General features: G+C 44.0%; 1 protein-coding gene across 6 annotated transcripts in view; it reads right to left on the minus strand.

Annotated features, from left to right (window-relative positions):
* The window catches only part of SRGAP2 (SLIT-ROBO Rho GTPase activating protein 2), a 212,361-nt gene that overhangs the window by 53,046 nt on the left and 139,390 nt on the right, over positions 1-19,925 (minus strand). For 5 of the 6 annotated variants that reach the window (XM_075910141.1, XM_075910140.1, XM_075910135.1 and 2 more), the window contains 5 exons: positions 18,284-18,499; positions 17,370-17,498; positions 11,060-11,284; positions 6,894-6,995; positions 6,071-6,268 (listed from right to left, as the gene is read on the minus strand). In XM_075910141.1, coding sequence (XP_075766256.1) covers positions 6,071-6,268; positions 6,894-6,995; positions 11,060-11,284; positions 17,370-17,498; positions 18,284-18,499 — 870 coding nt within the window. The remainder of the gene's footprint in view (positions 1-6,070; positions 6,269-6,893; positions 6,996-11,059; positions 11,285-17,369; positions 17,499-18,283; positions 18,500-19,925) is intronic. The other variant, XM_075910137.1, reaches the window with a different exon arrangement.

Raw genomic sequence — 19,925 nt, forward strand, 5'->3', positions numbered from 1 at the left:
CTGGCTTAAAAGCTGGTTCCCCCCAGTTCCAGCTCCGTGGGAGGGGGCAGGGACACAGCAGCAGTGTTCCACCTTAGAAATGTATGAAGATTTCATTTCAAAGACTGAAACGCTGCATGGAGCCCGGGGCCAGTAGCGAGTCCCCGGCTGACCCTAGACTCCATGCGGGCACTTCCGCTTTGAAATGTACAAGAGCTCTTGTGCATTTCTATGACTGAAATGCCACACGGAGTCCCCTGCTGGCCCCCATGCAGCGTGTCTGCTTTGAAATGTACCAACAGCTGGGTGGCTCTTGCTACATCTCAAAGTGGAAGCACCTTTATCGACTAATCGAATCATCAATGGAAATTCCATTGACTATTTGATAAGTTGATTTATCTAATTTTAACATCCCGAATCTCTGCCACTCTGGAGAAAAAATTCCTTCATGACCTCAAATACAGCAGCGGAGTTTGAGCATTTCAGCAAGGCCCAACAGCCAGGCTCACGAAATTCTCTGTATTAAGTCAAAGCCCCCCCATCCACTGTCCCATTATTGGCCTCTGCAGTATTTACCTCTGACTACGAGCATTACCCAGTTTCAGGATGGAAGACAGGTTCACAGATGACAACATGTATAGGTTTGAATGACTGTGCATTAGGAATAAACAAGAACAAGCCCCCACCCCCTTAAGTGCTCTCCATTACCCTGCAGAAACTACTCCCAAAATACCATTTTTGTATGTCCTTATTTCAGTGGTTCTCAAAGCATGGTCTGCTGATCACTAGTGGTCATACACCCAGCTTGGGGGAACAGCAATGCAAGAAACCGCTCACCCGGAGGCTTTCTCTGCTGTCCCCATTGGCCAGAATCATGGCCAATGGGAGCAGCAGAGGACAGTGCCTGCAAGTGGTGGAGTGAATGGAGCCAGGTAAACACCCCCTGTACCTCTCGTGCCCAGACCCTCAGCCTGGTCCTGCACCCAGCCTCCCAGTCAGACCCTGTGCCCTTTGTCATCATGGGTGACTGCCTTGTGGTCCGCAGCCAAAAGTTTGAGAACTACGGCCTTATTGGGATGTTATTTTCACCAGAGACATATCTCAGGTTCTTGTAGAAATCTGACTCTGAAGAGAGGAGGGAAAGGAAGCCAATGGCAGCCCAATCACAGGTAGCAATTATACTACATAGATTTTTTTATATTTATTTTAAGAAAAACAATCTTGCAATCTACTCTCAACACCTCCCCCGTCCTGTTCAGCTGAGACCACAAGCTGACAGAACAGCTTTTGAAACAGCATACGATGTAATCAAAGCACAAGTGAGGGTGGCCAGCACCGGACGGATTTTTCTGTAAAACCCAGGGTGCTCCATATGTGACATTGGAAGTGTCATCTCATGAAGGAAACAAAACTGACATCCTGGCCAAAGGACATGCGACAGGGTTTAGCTCCTGCCAAATGCAGCTAAAGCACCATTTCAGCAATACTACTTGAAAAGTCCCCTTTGCAATTTCACAAGCACATTCACCACTCTGTAGGACAGGAAATAATGTCACTTCCGACCCTAAACATGTGTGGTGCTATTCTGAACTGCCTTGTTTTATTCCAGATGTGGCTGCATTTCAGAGAAAAGTTATTCCTGTATAGAGAGCTTATCAAACATGTAGGGTTCCTGAGAAATACCATTATGCATTTCTCTGACACCTTTTCTGGTTTCTGAGGCTGTGAGGTTTCTCTTGAGTTACAGTAAGAACACTGTGTCCAATGCAGACTTCATGCTATCACTGCTACAAGGAAAACAGATTCCTACTGACTTCTTGTATTTCATATCCTCTTCATGCTACAATAAATCCAACTTTCTATAGCCTCCCACCTCCCAGGAGCACATGCAATTGAAAGGGACTTCCATTTAACATCTCAACTGCAGGTTTTCCTCGATGAATTATGAAAATTCAGCAACCTTCTGTTTCAAACTTAAAGCAAACAGAAAAAGCAACCAAAAAAAAAGCATCCATGAACTCCACAGGATTTAATTTCTGGCCTGGATCTAATCTAAGTACAATGAGATGCAGGACAACAAAAAGACTGCAATCAAAATTTCAATTTCCATATTGCAATGACCAGTGCTCGCCGAACCACAGCGAGCCCCGCTCGCCAGCCGCGCTGTCCGGTTCTGCACATGTGCAGATCGCCCGAACCCGGCTCTCCTGGGTTACAATCTACTCACCACAGGCGAGTAGATTGTATAATTTGTCGAGCCCTGGCAATGTCCTAAAAAAGAATGATGTGTTCACAGCAATGTCCATCTCCCCCCATATCCGCTTTCCTTTAACACCTCCCCCATGCCACACCCATTTAAATGTTTTCAGCAGGAAGCAGCTGTCAGGTGGGAAAAAAGCATAGCAGAGCAAAGCATAAACTAGAGTACATCTTCCTGCTTTGTCGCCAAGTCAGACAGCTATGCTTTCGAGACTATATGCAAATAGTTCTTGTCCCGTATCCTTGGCTCCAACTCAAATCTGGGCAGAGCAGCTTTTTATTTTTTTTAAAAAACAACAGTGATACAATCAGTTCAATTAGGGATGCTCCCAGAATGCTACGAATATATCTCATCATCTGTGTTAATGATAGTGATTAATAAAGGGAAGAGCAGTGCATTGACTGAAGCAGCACATTTCTATAAAGTCTCAGAGGGGAAATCGTGTTAGTCTGTAACTTTAAAAATGAGTGGTCCTGTGGCATCTTAGAGACTAAGCAAAGAATATATAGTATCATGAGCTTTCATGGGTGACATTCACCTCATCATATGAGTTGGAGTGGAAAGAACAGAATCCAAAGTGTATATATAACAACAAAAAGCATTTATTGTCAACTCTAGGACCTGTGATGCTGAAGCTAATTAAATGGGCTGGATGCGTCCCATTCGTTGCTTCTGGTGTGAAAATGTGGATGTCCAAGACGGGAAATAGGCTTTATAGTGCAATTACGGTTTAATGTCTTTATTCAAGCCCAGGGTAACAGTTCCAAATATGCAAATGAATTCCAGTTCTGCATTCTCTCTTTATAATTGGGTGGTGAAATTGTTTTGTAAAAGAATAGCTACTTTTAAATTCTATAAAGTTAATTATTGATGAAATCTTAAATATTTGCTCTTGTGATATGTTTTGTGGTTTTATTAAGTTCATTTTTGTACAGCACTTGGAAAAGATCTAGCACTGTAGTTTCTGCTTAGTATTTTTTTAAAAACTATTATAGCTAAGTATAAAATCAAAATTTACCCCCATTGTACAGATGGGAAAACAGTCGTTTTCCTTCCTTCCTATCCTTCACAAAGGCTCAACTAAATTTCATCTGTTTTTCTGAATAGAATCCCTCTTACCTATAGTACCTACTGCTAGGGTATGTGAATGCTGAAAAGTTCAAAAGCAAACAGCATGTTATGTAAGTATTAATGCAGAAACAATAGGATATTTTGATATTCATTGAAGTTTATTCTTATCTTCCAATAAGCATTTTGCATGGGCGTGCGTGCACACATAAATGTGTGGGGTATGTGTGTATCACATTTAATCACAACACAGAAATACATGAAATAAGAGGAGACTGCATTTGTCCTTTACACAGATCTGTCTGTATCTTAAAGGGTCTGTCTATTTTAGTTCTCAACAAAAAAAGCAGACCCACTTCTACCCCATGAAAGCTCATCACCTAATAAACTATCTTGCAGTCATGTATCACTTTAAAGACTAACTTTTTGTGTTTTACCAAGATCAGACTAACACGGCTACCTCTCTGTCTCTTCCCAGTATTGTATTTACCATGCCTTTGTCCTAGTTCTCATTAATTCTTAGTTATTTTTATGTATGAGGAAACCACCAATCTTTACAGATTCAAAGTCTGGAATTCTTAAGGATATTTATAAGTCTGTCCAATAAAAAAAAAAAATCAATGAAGTATCGGATTTGACATTTACAGGACCCTTCTCACGTCAGCCCTATTCAATTCCCAGTTACTTTATCATGGTTGCATAGGACATGATAAATAGCACCTTGATTTCCTGGTGATAGCCCTACAATACATGTGGGACTACACTGATCTGCTGCATGGGAGCAGGATATTAACACTTTTCCATTTTAAAGTACTGTGTGTAGATAAAATCATAGTAAACTAAGTGTATGTGCATATTTGCACACACAGCATCTGCTCTCTCCACAGCGAATACCTGAAGTCCAATTTAAGAAATCATTTTTCTAATTCCATAATCGGGCAGGCCAGTTGCTTCTTAATTTTATCACTTTGTTGTCAGGTTCATCTTAGAGTATTTTAAAATTTACCATGCACTCTTTAAGCATTTTGAGTGCTTATCTATGGGACAATAAGCTGTATCAAAAAGTTTACTACTAGACAAGCCCTGCAAAAGCCATCCTGTCAGCCAATGTAATTTGCACAGAACTTCACTATTTTAATGAAACACACCACACTCACAGAAGCACAGGAGAGTTTTAAATATAGCAATAGGCTCTCCAAATGGGTCAGAATAATGAATTTTGCAGGTTTGGTATTTATGGTTTTTTTGAATAATTTATTTTGAAAATATTAAATGATGCATAAGTGCAACATAAGTGATCATAATTCCAGAAAAAAAAATACTCAGTGGTGTGAAAGATAGTAAATCTAAAACATACTTGCAATTTTTACTCAGAGTGACCCTCATTTCCCCTCAAGACCAAACTGTGTGCACGCTAAAGATGTAAAAATCCCATTTAATTAATTAACCAGTTAAACATTAAGTTTATGGGAATAATGTTCGGCTCAGAGGCTGGAGCAGCCCACACTGGTTAACGTCACCCATTACTGGTAAGGCTTGTCAGTTAACCATTAACATCCCTAGAAAACCAGTGTAAATTCCCTTCACAATTTTATCTTTGTCCCTTCAGCTCCATTTTAGGCCGATGAGATATACTAGATTTTACACCCCGGTCATATTACAAGCCCAACGCAATTCAGTAGAGCAAGTACTTAGAGGGTTTGTTTTATTGAAGACCGACAAAAACAAGTTCACACAATTTATCTTACTATAGAAAGAACAAACAAGGAACACTTTGTAATACCTATATTAGAAACAGGGATGTAGTTTCATTTTCCCATCTCATGGCTCTATAGCAGATCATTTTGTCAGGAACTAAGCAAGTTCCTGCTTATGAACCTAAGGCCCTGATCCTGAATCATGCAGGCCACTTGCATTCCCATGGACTCTCCACTGGGAGCCCTCTGTTCACGCGCTACAAGACAGGGGCCTATAGTATGATGCTGGTGTTGATAAAAAAGTAAAAACCGGGCCATAGCGGGATTTTCTGTATTAGTAACAAGCATCACACATCCATTCATGTTTACCTGCTGGGGGAAGACACACTGTAGCTAAACTCATCATGCTTGAGACACCAACATTTTTTTTTTAAAAAAAAATAGTAAGATGCTGTCCCTTCACGTTTTCCAACTCAGACTAAACCAACGTGCCATCTGTTCCTTTTTAATGTTCTCTGTGAGGTGCAAGCCTGGAAATAAGCAGATCTTCCCATTTCAGGAAGAGCTATATACATTCCATATTATGGAGAAGGGGATTCAAATGGCTTCCTATAAAAATAGATGTTGTCCCTGCTAGGGATGTAAATCCCACTTAACCAGTTCAACGTTGGGTTAACCTAATGTTTAGCAACCAGTTAACTGACTATGCGGGATTCTGTACTATGGATGCCGCCAGCTAGCTTGCTGCCTTCTCTTCCCTCCCACACCAACCCCACCGGATCTGGGTCTGGCTAGTTCCTGACTGCAGTATTGGGGCAGCCCTCCTCCAGGCACCAGTTCACTGGTACCTAGTATGCATTATCCAGTAAGGGCAATGCTTACCAGGGAAACTGTTAACCAGTCACCTGTTGAGTTCCCTGGTCCCTGGAGATTAAAAGAAGAAAAACCTCAAGAGAACAAAAACCCAGTCATGGAGGTCCATAATGGGGCAACGAATGCAGCCACAACTCAGGTATTGGTGAGAACTTCTTGTCATGGTGAAAACTGTGCACTTCAGCGCTCTTACCGTGAAGTAGAACTGCTCTGTCTCCTGCTGATTGGCCCGTCTCTTGGCAATGCTCGGCTTGCTCATGAAAGTTTCTGAGACTGTGGATTTGACAGATTCCATGGAGTTGCTGTACTGGAAGCAGTCAGAGACATCGAAGTCCTCAATAGTGACTATGTCTTGGATGGTCTGCAGAGTGGCTTCCATAGTTTTCTTCACCTGCCTCAGCAAGGACAAAGAGGAGTTAATATAAAATAAAAACAAATGAATCGGAGAAGCAGCAGATGAAAAAACAAGGGATCTGTGTCCCAGAGCATTTTATTAATAAACTGATGACTGCCTTCGAGTCCTATGGGTGGTAACCACAGTACAAGCTTTGCTAATTAACAGAGCACAGTCCACGTAAACAACCAGCTAACAGCGGAATAAATCTGCACGACTGTGCACTGTGGAAATCCTGCAGTAAGGAAACTTCCTCCAGTGCCCTGGTGCAGGGGAAATAAGGGCACCTGAGAACTGCTAGAAAGAATACCATTTTACCCCAGTCAGTCAACCTACTGAGCTTCAAAACAAAAACATTTTTCATATTAATAAAATCTTGTTGTAATTTGCTAAGTCTTTTACTGAAGGTGTCTTCATTGCTTGGGACCTATAAAGGGCCCACACAACCTGGATTACAAATGTGTGTTCATCCTCGGTATTCTGATGGGCTCCCCAATCAATGCTATCCACTTAATCCTCGCAGGTCACAGAGACTGCAAAGATACTACCCTTGCCCTCAGGGCTGTGTGAAGCTTCTAACATTGCAAATGCCCTATGTGTGTCCATGTGTTTATTAGCTCACCTCTTCGTTTTCAATTTTGAGCGTAGATAGTCTTGACTGAAGCTGCTGGCATCTCTGTACCAACTCACTCTGGACTGGCTGCTGGGCACAGAGCTGGGATACCTGTAAAAAAGCAGCACCTTAGATAGAGCCACAGTAATTCAACACCCAAGAAAATCATCATTCATGTGTTACGGTACTCAAACAGTCCAACGACAGTGATCGTCTCTGAATTTAGGCCAAGGCAAATCAAAGCTAAGCCCTGTGTTTTACTGAATTCCCAGCCCTTTGCAGGAGAAGAAAAGACAAGGAAGAACAAAGCAAAAGAAACAAGAGTCACTTTTAATGAGCTAATGAAACGTCACACTTGAGACGAGAGGTAGAACAGAACCCAGTGACTTCAGTGGAATCTGTCAGCTTATGGCAAGGAAGAATTTGGTCTCTCAAGTCAAGTACTCAGTAAAGAGAAAAAGCAAGCTTGTCTTGTTCACTTCAGATATCTATTCCCCAAGACCACAGCAAGGATTACTCCTGGTAACTAAGTGACAGCGGGGCAAGCTCCTTGTTAGCTACTCTACATGGGGCTCTGTCAGTGCTGGTAAAAATGCTCACGTTTGGCAGCACACTGCAGTCAGGTTCTTAAGTAAGAATCAATTGCTGAAATGATGGCAGAAAGCTAGCATCTGTTCAGGCCAAAGTTGCCAGCCAAGCAACCCATGTACATCAAAAGTAAATCTCATGCAGACAAGACCAATCCAACAGGGTTGCCGAAGAGGGGGGAAAAGAGGCAGGGGACAATTGCCTGGCACTTCTAAAGGGTCCTGAGCTCCCACCATAGCACCCAGCCCTTTAGAATCACCTCCAGAGCACTGGGTGGCATGTTCCAGAGCCCCATACTGCACACTCCGGCCAGCTGTGAGAGCCAGCTGAAGCAAGGAGGTACGGCATTATCTGGATAGTACTGAGGGGCTAGCTGCTCCAGCCCTGCCCCTTCTACTCAAGGCCTCACCCCTTCATTAATGTTTATCTGCTGGGGGAAGACACACTGTAGCTAAACTCATCATGCTTGAGACACCAACATTTAAAAAAAAAAAATAGTAAGATGCTGTCCCTTCACGTTTTCCAACTCAGACTAAACCAGGGCGCCATCTGTTCCTTTTTAATGTCCTCTGAGGTGCAAGCCTGGAAATAAGCAGATCTTCCCGTTTCAGGAAGAACTATCTACATTCCATATTATGAAGAAGGGGATTCAAATGGCTTCCTATAACAATAGACGTTGTCCCTGCTAAGGATGTAAATCCCACTTAACCAGTTCAATGCTGGGTTAACCTAACGTTTAACAACCAGTTAACTGAGTAAGCGGGATTCTGTACTGGGGTGCCGCCAGCTAGCTTGCTGCCTTCTCTTCCCTCCCACACTAACCCCACCAGAAGGGAAGGTTATTCCCCTGTGCACTAACTGGAGTTCCTTGAGATGATTGTCCTCATGGGTGCTCCACCTTCCCTCAGCGCCGCTGAGCTCAAGATTGGAGATTTGTGACAGCAGTGTCCTCTGGCTGGCCACACATGCGAGGAGCCAGTGTACGTTCTGAGGAGGCCACTGTGCATGGGGGCCCCCCGCCTCCCGCACCTCAGTTCCTTCTCTGACCCAGACATTTTATTCTGAAGCAGAGGGAGGAGGGTGGGTGGTGGAGCAGTATTCGTAGGAGGAGGTGGGAGCTTTGAACACTCAGCTTGTGTGGCCGAGAGTATTGTGTGGCCAAATGTGGTCTGACCCAGCAAATGTCAGTATCGTGTAATGCTGCGTGAAGGTATGTGTTGACCCCCATGTGGCGGACCTGCAGATGTGTTTTCAGGACACCCCGTAGGAATGTCATTGTGGCTGCCATTGGCCTTGTGGAGTGAGGTCGCACAGTGGGTGGGGTTTCTCTCTGGGCTATAGTATATGCTAGTTTAATGCCACTAGATACCCATTTTTACAGTCTTTGTTTTGATTAGGCAACCTCTGTGACTTCTCTGTAGATGAAACAAGCAGCCGAGGGGTTTTCCGAAAGGGCTTTGTTCGCTATAGGTAGAATGCCAGTGCTCTTCAGACACCCAGGGTACGGAAAGCTGCTTCTTTATTGTCCTTGTGCCATTTAGGGAAGAAAACAAGTAAGTATATGGGTTCATTGCAGTGGAACGAGGGAAGTACTTTAGATAGGAATTTGGGATGAGACCTAAGGATCACCTTGTCCTTATGAAATATTGTGTTATGGAGGGATCCGTCATTAGGGCTGCTATTTCGCCAACTCATCTGGCTGAGGTGTTTGACACCAGGAAAGCTACTTTCATTGATATTTGTAGTAGTGAACAGCTGGCAAGAGGCTCAGAGAGTTTACCCATGAACACCTTCGGTATCAGGTTGAGTTCCTTGTATGGGGGAAACTTGTTGTGTAGACCCCTTATAAAACGATTGACCGAAGGGTGAGAGAAAACCGAGTGTCCTCATACAGGAGCGTGGAGAGCAGAGATAATAGCAAGATGCACCCTGATGGTAGTTAGGGATAGACCTGCATTGTGCAGTTCTAATCAATATTGCATGAGGTGAAAGGGAGACTGCTGGTCTGAGACTGTAGCTAGCAGCGGTTGAGAAGGAACTGGAGGGGAGTGAGAGAAGGGGGCGGGGGGAGTCAGCTGCACATGCACAATAGCCTCCTCAGGATGTACATGGGCTCCTCGCACGCATGGCTGGCCAGGGGGCACTGCTGTCACAAATCTCCAATCTTGGCCTCAGCGGCACTGAAGTACCCAAGGGAACACTCCTCGAAGAACCACCAGGCCCTTTCCTCATTGCCCAGGGACTGGCAATCCTGTCGGTTCCTTCACATCCCAATAATCCTGGGAGAGCTAGACAAACCACCTTCTGACAGGTCAGCAGGAGACCATCAAATCTCAGCACTAGAGGTATGTTGGAGGCGTGAAGGGGTGTGATTAAAAACCGAGTTGGCTGGGGAGCCGTCCTTTTTACCTATCTGTCCATCCATGTAGGATAAAAAGGGCACTTGCCATCTCAGGGTTTTCACATGATCCTTGCCCTCACTTCCATCACTTACAACCAACAGCCTTAAGCCGTGTCTGTACGTCTCAGAATGAAAGAGCACACTGGCCGTCAGGGAGCACTGCGCTAGCCTTCCCCCCATGATCATGAGGATCAACGAGATACCCAGCCAACTAACCTGCATCATGACACTGCACGCGAGTCCCATTTAGATTTGTGAGCTGGCTTCCCATGGCTCCCACATACGCAGACACAATGGATAAAGCTGTCAAGCAATCCATTTTCATTGCCAAAAATGAAAACCCTTCACCTGCTTTGCGTCACCATAAAATGTGTGAAGCACCACCAGCCATTTGCCCTCCAGGACTACAGAGTCAAACGCTTCATAAAACAGCATTTTAAATTGCTTGTCTTGCTGGGTTTTTTCTTCAGGCAGTGGCAGGGCTCTAGGAATCAGGCTAGGTAGCAAAGGTTAATGACTCTGAATAGTGGCTTTTTTGTGGTGGAGATTTTCTTCCAATTAGCTCCTTTAATAAAAAAAGGGCTATATATGAAGTGTACAATATTTCTCCACTGGAGCGTAGCAAGCAAGAGCTCTGCAATTCAGTCTTAAGAACGGTGTGTCAGAAGGGAAAGAAAGCAAGTGAGTTGACATTTCAATTTGCTACTACAGGTTGGACCTCCCTGGTCTGGGAGTTTGCCTGACAAGGGGAGGTCACTTCTGCTGCCAGCCTCCAGGCTCTCCCAGTGGGAGGGGAAAGGCCCTCTGGTCCCTTTTCCAAGGCCTTCCCCTCAACTCCTGAGTGGGAATCTATCAGGTAGCCTTTCTGAGGCAGCTGCCCTAAGTGCAGTGTATAACTGAAGAAGCTGCTTATGGATCCCATCTCATTCTGTGTAGCTTTCCCTGCAGCCTACACACACGATACGCAGAGGTTGCTGTCCTTGCCAACACTGTCCTGTAACACTAACGCCTCGAGGCCAGTGTTCCATGCATGAACTCCAGCCCAATGGCCCAGCCCCTGAGCCCCACCGAGAGGGGAAGTTTGGTTTACTACAGATTCCAGCCTTTCCTTGTGACTAAATAGTATGGTGATTTCTGGGCATGTTTCCAAGGGATACAGCCGAGGGTGGGAAGGAGATAAACTGACCATATCACCCATGTGGGGCTGGAACTCAAATTTCATGGGCGGGCAGAAGACACTGTTGTACATCTCCATGAGGCGCTGCTTGTCACTGTTGGCGTCCAAGTTTTCCACCGCATTCTCAATTGCATCCAGGCCCTCGTGCTTTGACTGTTCCAGGTTCAACTCTGCAGACAGGAAGGTCCTGAGGGCTCTGTTGAGGCTGGCATGGTATCCCAGGTCACAACACTGCTGGAAAACAGGCACAATGCAACGTGAATAAAAAGGTCCCTGGGTAGGGACAAGCAAAGCAAAGCAGACAGCAAATCATGGATTTTAAAGGCTTTTCTGATGGGCACGCATCTCATAGCCAAAGCAGAGGTCTTGACCACCGAGTTCTCACAGATCTCATGATCCATTGTGGAAGGGTAGGGCTGTTAAACACAAGACAGTCAATAAATTCCTACTCTGTTATTCAACACTGTCTCCCTAACGTCCACCAGTAGCTTCAACTGGATACACTAGTCTTTAAACCGCGATGGAGGGTCGCTCTTAAAAGCCTGCCACATTTCACCGCCAGCAATAGAGAATTCAGTAGTAGATTCCTATGTAGCCCTTACCTAGCAATAGAGGCAACTGACTGCTACTGGAAGCACTCTGAAATCCTTGGGTAAAAGGCACTCTACTCCTGAACATGATTTTCCACTCTCACTTTGCAGACACCGTAAGCGGGTGTCAGCTGCACATCCAAACAGCTAAGCAGGGCACATGTTACGAATACTACTTTCAGGGATTCCGCTTAATAGGCTTTACACAGAGGCATTCCTGCAAGTACCAGGAAGCCCAGTTTTCATAGATAGGTGCTTTAAGAGGATGGACCAATTTTGCATTTACATGCTCAAATCAATAGCTAGGCAAATAAATGCCAATATCTAAAGGCCAACTGGGCCAGAGAATAAATGCTTCACACTTCTGGCAGTCACAAGATACCCTGGGTAACAAAGGCAATGTGACTTCTGCCATGCCAGGAGTGCAACAGTGCCCCTCAAAACACATACTCGGGGTGGTTTCATTGCTAGGGTGAGAGACAGTGAACAAAAGCCACCAGGAAAAAGGTGGTCACAGTCAAACATTTACAGTACTGTGTATTACTAACATTAGCATGACATCACTGCAAGCCAATCAGGCAGCTTCATCTGCACCCTGCCTGCCCAGCCAACTCCTAATATTTCATAAGGAAGAGAAGCTTTCTTCATTACTTGATCAACAATGGCCTGAATTTTACAGATATAGAATCAATAGAGCTAGAAAAATGTCCATCTTCCAGGAATTAAATATGCAAGGAGACAATCCAAGAAGAAAGAGACCATCTGCTTGATTGTTATGCAGCTCTGTAAGCAAAAATCACAGCCTATCCTCCTCCCCCATCATTTGGGTCTCATCACTGTACTATTGTAAGTAAATGCCTTCAAAAAGAGAAAGCCACACAGACCCTGCCCCGCCCCTAGTTTTACAAGAGTTCTGCCACAGAATGCTACTGCACACCCGGGTTTTGTGCCAGTGTCCCGTAGCAGGTGTGACACTCTGCTCAATGAGCAGCACTTGCTGGCTTAACTGGAGACTGAGAATTAAAAATTCAATCAGAAAGAACAAAATCCCCAAAACAGAAACAAAAGCCGCTTGATGGGGAATTTGCACGTGCAAGAGCATTGTCTGGTAAAGAGTCATTCAAGCTATTGCTACTCTGCAGGCACATTAAAATTCCATGCAGCCAAATTTGAGCGAAGTCAGTTTCAGCTGGTCCAACAGTCCAAGGAGGTGGATCTGCTCACAGTGTTTATAGAGACTGACACTCAGTTTGCATAAAATGTGGGTCAATCTGCCACACAGCCTAGACACACAGCCATGTTTATCTCCCGTGTTGGTGCCCATTTTCCAAATTCCACCAGAGTACATGTGCATCTGGGTGGAGGGCTGATTTATGCCAGAGAGATTCCTTTATGGGATTGGAGAGTAAAATAAGATTTAATATTTCATAGCCCACCTCTGTGAGAAACGAGGACATTTAGATTAACACAGCAACTTCCTTCAGCTTCCCTTTACAGACACTGGTGGCAGAGAATATTTTCAGCCCCCTCTGTCACTTTAACATTTTAAAGTGTCCAGAATATCATATTTATAAGTGTGTCAGTCTCACCGGCCTTTTCTGGGTTATATAAATGTTTGATGGAAACATTCTCCAAGGAAATCAATTTTTTATAAGAATTTAATGATAGCTCATCCAAATTCATTTCTCAGCACGACAGCTGATTAACCCTTTGCCAGCTAGTAGCCGTTAAATAAAACCAGAACAAAGTCAAGGGAAAAAAAAACATTGCTTTAAAACTCGTATGTTTCTTTTTTGGGGAGTGGGAGAAATGGAGGAAGCTTGTGTTATTTTGGGCACAAACGCAAGGCAAACGAAAAGGAAAAACTTGAGCTCTTATTCCCAGCATTGTAATGCCACTCTAAAAGCAGGCTGTCAGACACCTTCACCCATACATCGTCTCCATTTTCTCCCAAGCCTCAGTGATCCACTGGCTTTTTTGAGAGAAAATGCAGATTGTAGAAGGGTCTCAAAGGCATCTCAAACAGAGTTTTTCTCTTAGGAATAACTTCTCCATTACTGCAATAATTTCATTAATGTTAAGGGTCTGCCTCAGTCATGAGTCAGGAAACAGACACTGATTTTGTCTGGGAGAACATACTGGTCACAATTCACCACTATTTCTAGCGATGTGTTCAAGCGTTGGTTTTCAGATCCCGTGTGTATTTGAAGCAGACCCTCCACAGGTATCATTTTACCATTGCTAGGTTGAAGTCTCCCGATTAAGGAGTCGCAATTTAGAAAGTGTCATTGTTAGACCAGAAGTACTTAGCTCTATTTCCAGCTTTGTCACAGACTCACTTCATGAACCAGCAAGTCCCTTCGTGTGTCTTATTCCACTCTGAATGGAGCTGATAAATGTCAGTTTACCCAGTCCTTGTAAAGCGTTTGACCATCTACAGATGAATGCTCAGAACACACTAAATACGCACTTTCCACACCTCATCAGGCAACTAAAGGGCTAATTACCTCACTGAGTGAAAATCATCAGAACTGTAGCCATGTGACCCACTGTATTCTATCAGGGAATAGCAAAAAATGAAGCACAGCTGAAACTTTTGTTCTTTCCAGTACCTGTAGACAGACTGGAGCCGGCTATGCCAGTACAGCAGTGGACTGCTCTTAGGGCAGGGTTTCCCAATCTATGGGTCGGGACCCAAATATAGGTTGCCATTACATTTCCAAAGGGTCGCCAAGTGTCTCCCCAGGTGGCTCTGCCCTCTCTCCTCCCCCCGTTTTTGAATTGCCTTGGGTCACCAAGTCTTCCTGAATTGTCAAAATGGGTCCCCATCTGGAAAAGTTTGGGAACTGCTGTCTTAGGAAGATGAGTCCTGCCCATTGAACTACAATACTTACCCTTGAACTCCTTGGAATCTCCTTGGTATTTTAAGAAGAGTTGAGGATCTATCAAGGAAACGTAAGAGGGCTCGGTGTGATTTTTGAATATGGCTCACTGTTGGCTGAATGCTTTCCAAAAATGTGTTATACATTAGAACTGGAAGTTTCATAAGGAAGAGAATTAGATGTTCAAAACTCATTGAACTTTAAAAGGAACTGGGTGTCTAACTCCCTTAACATTGTTTAGAACTCCTAGTTTGTAGACGCAACACCCAGAAAGTAGTAGTCTACTATATCTATATATATATGAGAGAGAGAGAGAGAGACCATGTGTCCAAGAACTCCTCACCAGGGAGAGCTAGGATCACCAAATTTGGTACACAGCTTCCTCTCATCGGAACTTAAAGCAAGGTCAGGGTTTGGTTGTGCCAGGAAGATGGGATGTGCTTGGAATGGGATTGTTGTCCAGAAAAACATACAGAAACAAGACAGAATCACCAAGCAGGTTAAAGACGCTTGCTGGGGGCACCCCCTGCCCATGACTGCCCCAGCCAAGCCTTCCACCCCCAAGCACCCTTTACTGAGGGTTTGGGGGGAGGCTGATGCTCTTCCCCCTCCCCGCTCCCAATTTGTACAGGAACATTGCTCACTGTTCCCCTTCATCAGGGAGCTAGGAGAAAGTGCACAGTTTGCTGCATTCCTTACTCTGGCTGGGAAGCACGGGGGGCAGACAAACCTGGACCTGACCCCAGCTGTAGGACATACAACCCTCCCCTAGCTGTGTCCACTGGAGCTGCAGCAGCCATGGAGAAGCACTTCTCACCTGGCCCCAAGATGCTGCTGTGAGGGAGAGCTGAGATAATCCTCTCTCCCCAGGGCAGCCTACATACTGAATCCCTCATCTCCAGCCCCACCCCAAAGCAAGGATTCAAATCAAGCAAGGACATTTTCATTTTGTTTTCCAAAAACAAACAAAAAAAAAAAACACTGAGTTAAAGATCTGAGCTACCCCGGCTAAATCTTCTAGTTTTCTATGCAATCAAGATGCCGTAATACAAACTGAAGTCCATGCGTTAGGTCCAACTTCCTAAAAAGTTCAGGTGTTCTAATGGAAATGCTCGACGTCCCAAAGGTAACACAGCATTACCAGGATGCATCAAACAGCATGACTGCCCTCCTTTTTCATAGCAACAGCTGCACCTCCAAACAAAAAACTGTTTTAACCTAGGAGGAAGGAACAGTAAAGATCGAACTTTGTCACACTGTGCATAGCTAGTCTTACTTTACTACTGTTCAATATATGACCAGTGGAGAGTGATCAGAGATGAGGAATGAATTCTCTTGTTCAAACCCCCACCCCACCTCCTGCACCCTCCCACTTACCTTCCGCCAAACCATTTCCCCCAGGGCTCAGCAAAGATGATTTTAACCTCTATTACAGGGACATCATACAGCTGTCATCAAGAAATGCAACGTAGTGGGATCCACCAGCAATCAATGACTTGATGAGCAGAACTAATTCAGTGCAGCTAATGAGTCAGTTTTATGAGATAGGGAGGGGCACTCACACACTACAGGAAAACAATTAACACTAATTTTAAAAGACTGGGACCTGCTACACTACACTACATAATGACATCACTCAGGAGTGTGAAAAATCCACATCCCTGAGCAAGGGAGTTAAACCCACTTAATCCCTCTTGCAGAAAGCACTGACAGCTACTGCCTCTCTGCAAGGTGGATGAACTAAGCTGATGGTTGCAGCTCTCCCACCAGTGTAAGAGCATTTGGGCTGTAGCTGGCAGGAAGATAAGCCCTGGACCACCTCAGACTCCAAAAACAGCTTGTTTGAGTTTCCAGCAAGTGTGAATGTTAAGGCAGAGATGATCCTCAGTTGCTGTTACTTATTCAGTTTATACCATTAATAAAATAAATTTAGTACTAAGAGAAACATGCTAAATTGCCATCCCTAGAGATTCAAGTCTTCTATTTAGACACAGAATGTTCAATGGCCTGACAACTATCTATATGTGCTGCTTTATCGTCATCTGCCCCAACCCAAAGAATGATGGGACTTTCCTAGGGAATGGAAGAGCCCCTTTTCCACAGACCATTTCCTTCCTCATCCTTTGGAGACAACCATCGAGCTAGAGGTGGGAATTGGTGGGACTGCCAGGGACACATCCACCCTTGCCACTGGGAGTGGATTTAACAGCAATCTTATATTAGATAGTTCAAATAGCAGCTGTTGGGAACATTCTGTCACTGCAGGCCTGTGTGGATTTGAATCAGTGGGGGGGGGGGGGGTCCTGAAGACAGGAGAATGGCTCTACAATATCTCTATGTGCCTACAGAGAGACACCATACATCTGAAAGTTAGAGCATTTCAAATCATGTGTTAAAAGCCATTTAGGGAGCTACGTCTGCCTTTTGAGTCCTTCTGCCAATTGTTTTATAGTTTTACAAAACAGTTTCCTTAAAAAAAAAAGTCTCAATTACAATCTTGGGGATCTGCTTACAATGGTACGTATAAAAACGAACAGATGAAGCATTCCCTCTTTATGAAGATTTCTATACTCCCTGTCCATTGTACAACTTCCCCTTCTTTTTAATACTCCCTTTGCCAAGCAACTATTTATGAAAAGCCTCCTTAACCACTTCCTGCTTACTGCTGTACCTGGTACATTTCCCCAACCTACAGTGCTCAGGGCTTGGTCTGTGCTTCACCACAGGCCACCACGGCAGAGGCACTACAAATAACGCTAGCACAAAAAGGGTTAAAGAGGGAGCTGCACAGAGTGCGGTTAATGGGAGCGACATTCAACACAGGCGCCCAAGTAGCAGCACACTTACATCAATGAGATCAGACAGGTCGTGGATGTAATACTTGAACACAGATGCATTGGTAGCTTCCAGAGCCAGCAGATACTCATTTCTCGCTTTAATGGCTTTCAGTTTATTTTCAGTATATTTTGCTTGGCGCTGAAAAGAAAGCAAAGAGTTCAAAAAAAGTTCTTGGTAACAATGAATTGTGCACTCAAAACCATTATCTCTCTCCTCTGAATGCTCACTTCCCCTTGTTTGGGAACGAAGCTCATCCTACAAAATTCAAAGGCTCGATTTAAACCCATACAGATTGTTCATCAGAAAACCTTTTATTTGGGGCCTACCTGCCTACATCCCACAAATGACGAGGGAGTGAAGTCTTAGATGGTCTTACAAAGTTGTAGGGTGACTTATGAACAAGATGTCACTTCAGGCAACCTCCAGACAAGTTCTCCCGTGTACTTAATTTGATTACCAGAGTATCAGAAACTGCTTAAGGAAAGAGCTAAGAATCAACACCTCCCCATGTGTGCCCATGGGCCTCCAGATACCACAGGGCAGACCCTCAGCTGCTGCAACATCAGTGGTCCATTTAAAGCCATCTGGCTCCACATCTTACTACCCCCACTGACACTGAAGAGATGGCAATTACCTGCCCAACAGCCTTTTTAAAGAAGACATTCCTCACCTTACTTCAAGTAAAGAGGTTTCGGCCTCTATGTATAATGAAGATAACTGCCAGATTTGGTTGCCCTGCTTCCTAGCCAAGTTAGTCATGTTGCTAACCTTTGCATTTCCTAACACTGCACCCGTAACCCCACATTAATATAGTGTTTGCAATTTATGTATCACTAACAAGAAACATCTGAGCAGTGACTGGTGACAAATGCACAGCTCTCCTCCAGACCAATTTTGTTTCCTCAATGCCACTGCTCATGTACCTTCTCCTTCATTTTCTCAATTTTCTTCACCGAGCTTCGTCGGACGTGCTTCTCCTCAAACCTAACGTTGGAAGTCGAGTCCGGGGAACGCGGAGTCTGTTTGTCCTCCTGCTTCACCGACTTCCCAATCTGCTTCTCTTCCTGTTTTTCTGCCTCTTTCAGTTTGCTCTGAGCGCTGATGCTGTCAGCATTGTACATGTGGTAGGTCTTCATCACCTGCAAGAGACATCACTGAACAGTCACAAAGCAGCATGGTTTTGTATGGTCTGAGAAAGGTGGGCTTGTTGTACCCAAAGGCTAACAGGCTAAATGCTCTCAGATTTTACAGATGCCTCATTAGCATAGAATATCTGTTTCTATTTCAGCCTCCAATATATCTGACCTAATCATTTGAATTACAGAGACACCCACGCAAACCCTTATAGTGATCTACACTAGATTTCTGTACACCAGCGGCTGGTTACTGACTGCTGAAATCCCCAGTATAGACTAGGCCTTAGATGCACATAGATTGGACTTTTATCTTTGCAGTCAACAGATGTCATTCTATAGATCACCAACATTACTGCAAGATGGCCAAAGTCCCCTTGAAAATAAAAGGGAAAAAAGTTTCTTATTGAAATTGGTTTCAAAATAGCTACTCATTATCCCTAAAAGAAATGTGCTTCAATGTCTGATTGTAATGGTTCTCTAGATCAGTGTTTTATTTCATACATGCCACCAAATAATATCTAAGAAGGTATTTTGTCAAGGACCAGTTGTTTGGCAATAGTTTCTGGTAAAAACAAAATCCCCAAATGGCCACTTTCTTAGAGTGACAAAAATAGCCTGCCACAGAAGAGGGAAAGAGTATCTGCATGCATGAATCTGGGATTCTCAGAATATTTCTGGAAGCCAACTGTGTTATTAATCAGCTCTGATTTTTTATTCTCCATAGTGTGATTTTGGCCTCACTAACATTTTAGTGGAAAGCCAGTGGATTAACCTGTGGAGAAAAAAATCCCCACACAACTTACGTCCCTGAATTGGTTGCATGGTAGTTTGTCTGTCATCCGCTTGATTCTGAGCTATAGCTAAGGTTGCCAGATGTCCAGTTTTGAACCAGACAGTCCAGTATTTGAGCTTTTTATTCGGGAAACACATTGAGAACATATAAATGAGAAAATATAAATGTCCGATATTTACTAAGTAAGATGTAATGTAGATTGTGATGTAATGTCAAGTGTGTCCGGTATTTTTGTTGAAACCATCTGGCAACCCTACCTCAAAACTACATCAACTCAGGTCATTGGGGATACACAAATCCCATGCAGCCTTGAGTAAATCAGTGGCTTGCTCCCTTTGGTTTCAGTAGCAATTGCTTGTCATTTCTATGCATCAGGCCCAAGATCCATATTTAATTTATTTAAATATAGTTTGAGGTTGACAATTGGTTAATTGTTGTTGTTTTTTAAAACACTAAAGGATTCACTAATTCCTTTAACGTAACAGAGGAAAGTTGTACTGCATCAGATCATTTATCACATGTATTTTCCTTGAAGTCTTTACTCCCATAGTGTCGAGGCCCACCATCAGTTCTTTGTACCAATTGCTGAGTGACAAACAGCAGAACACTGCTTGCTGAGGTCCCGTTGGCTGGATC

The sequence above is a fragment of the Pelodiscus sinensis genome, chromosome 27, assembly GCF_049634645.1.
Source record: "Pelodiscus sinensis isolate JC-2024 chromosome 27, ASM4963464v1, whole genome shotgun sequence".
NCBI classification, from domain to species: Eukaryota; Metazoa; Chordata; order Testudines; family Trionychidae; genus Pelodiscus; species Pelodiscus sinensis.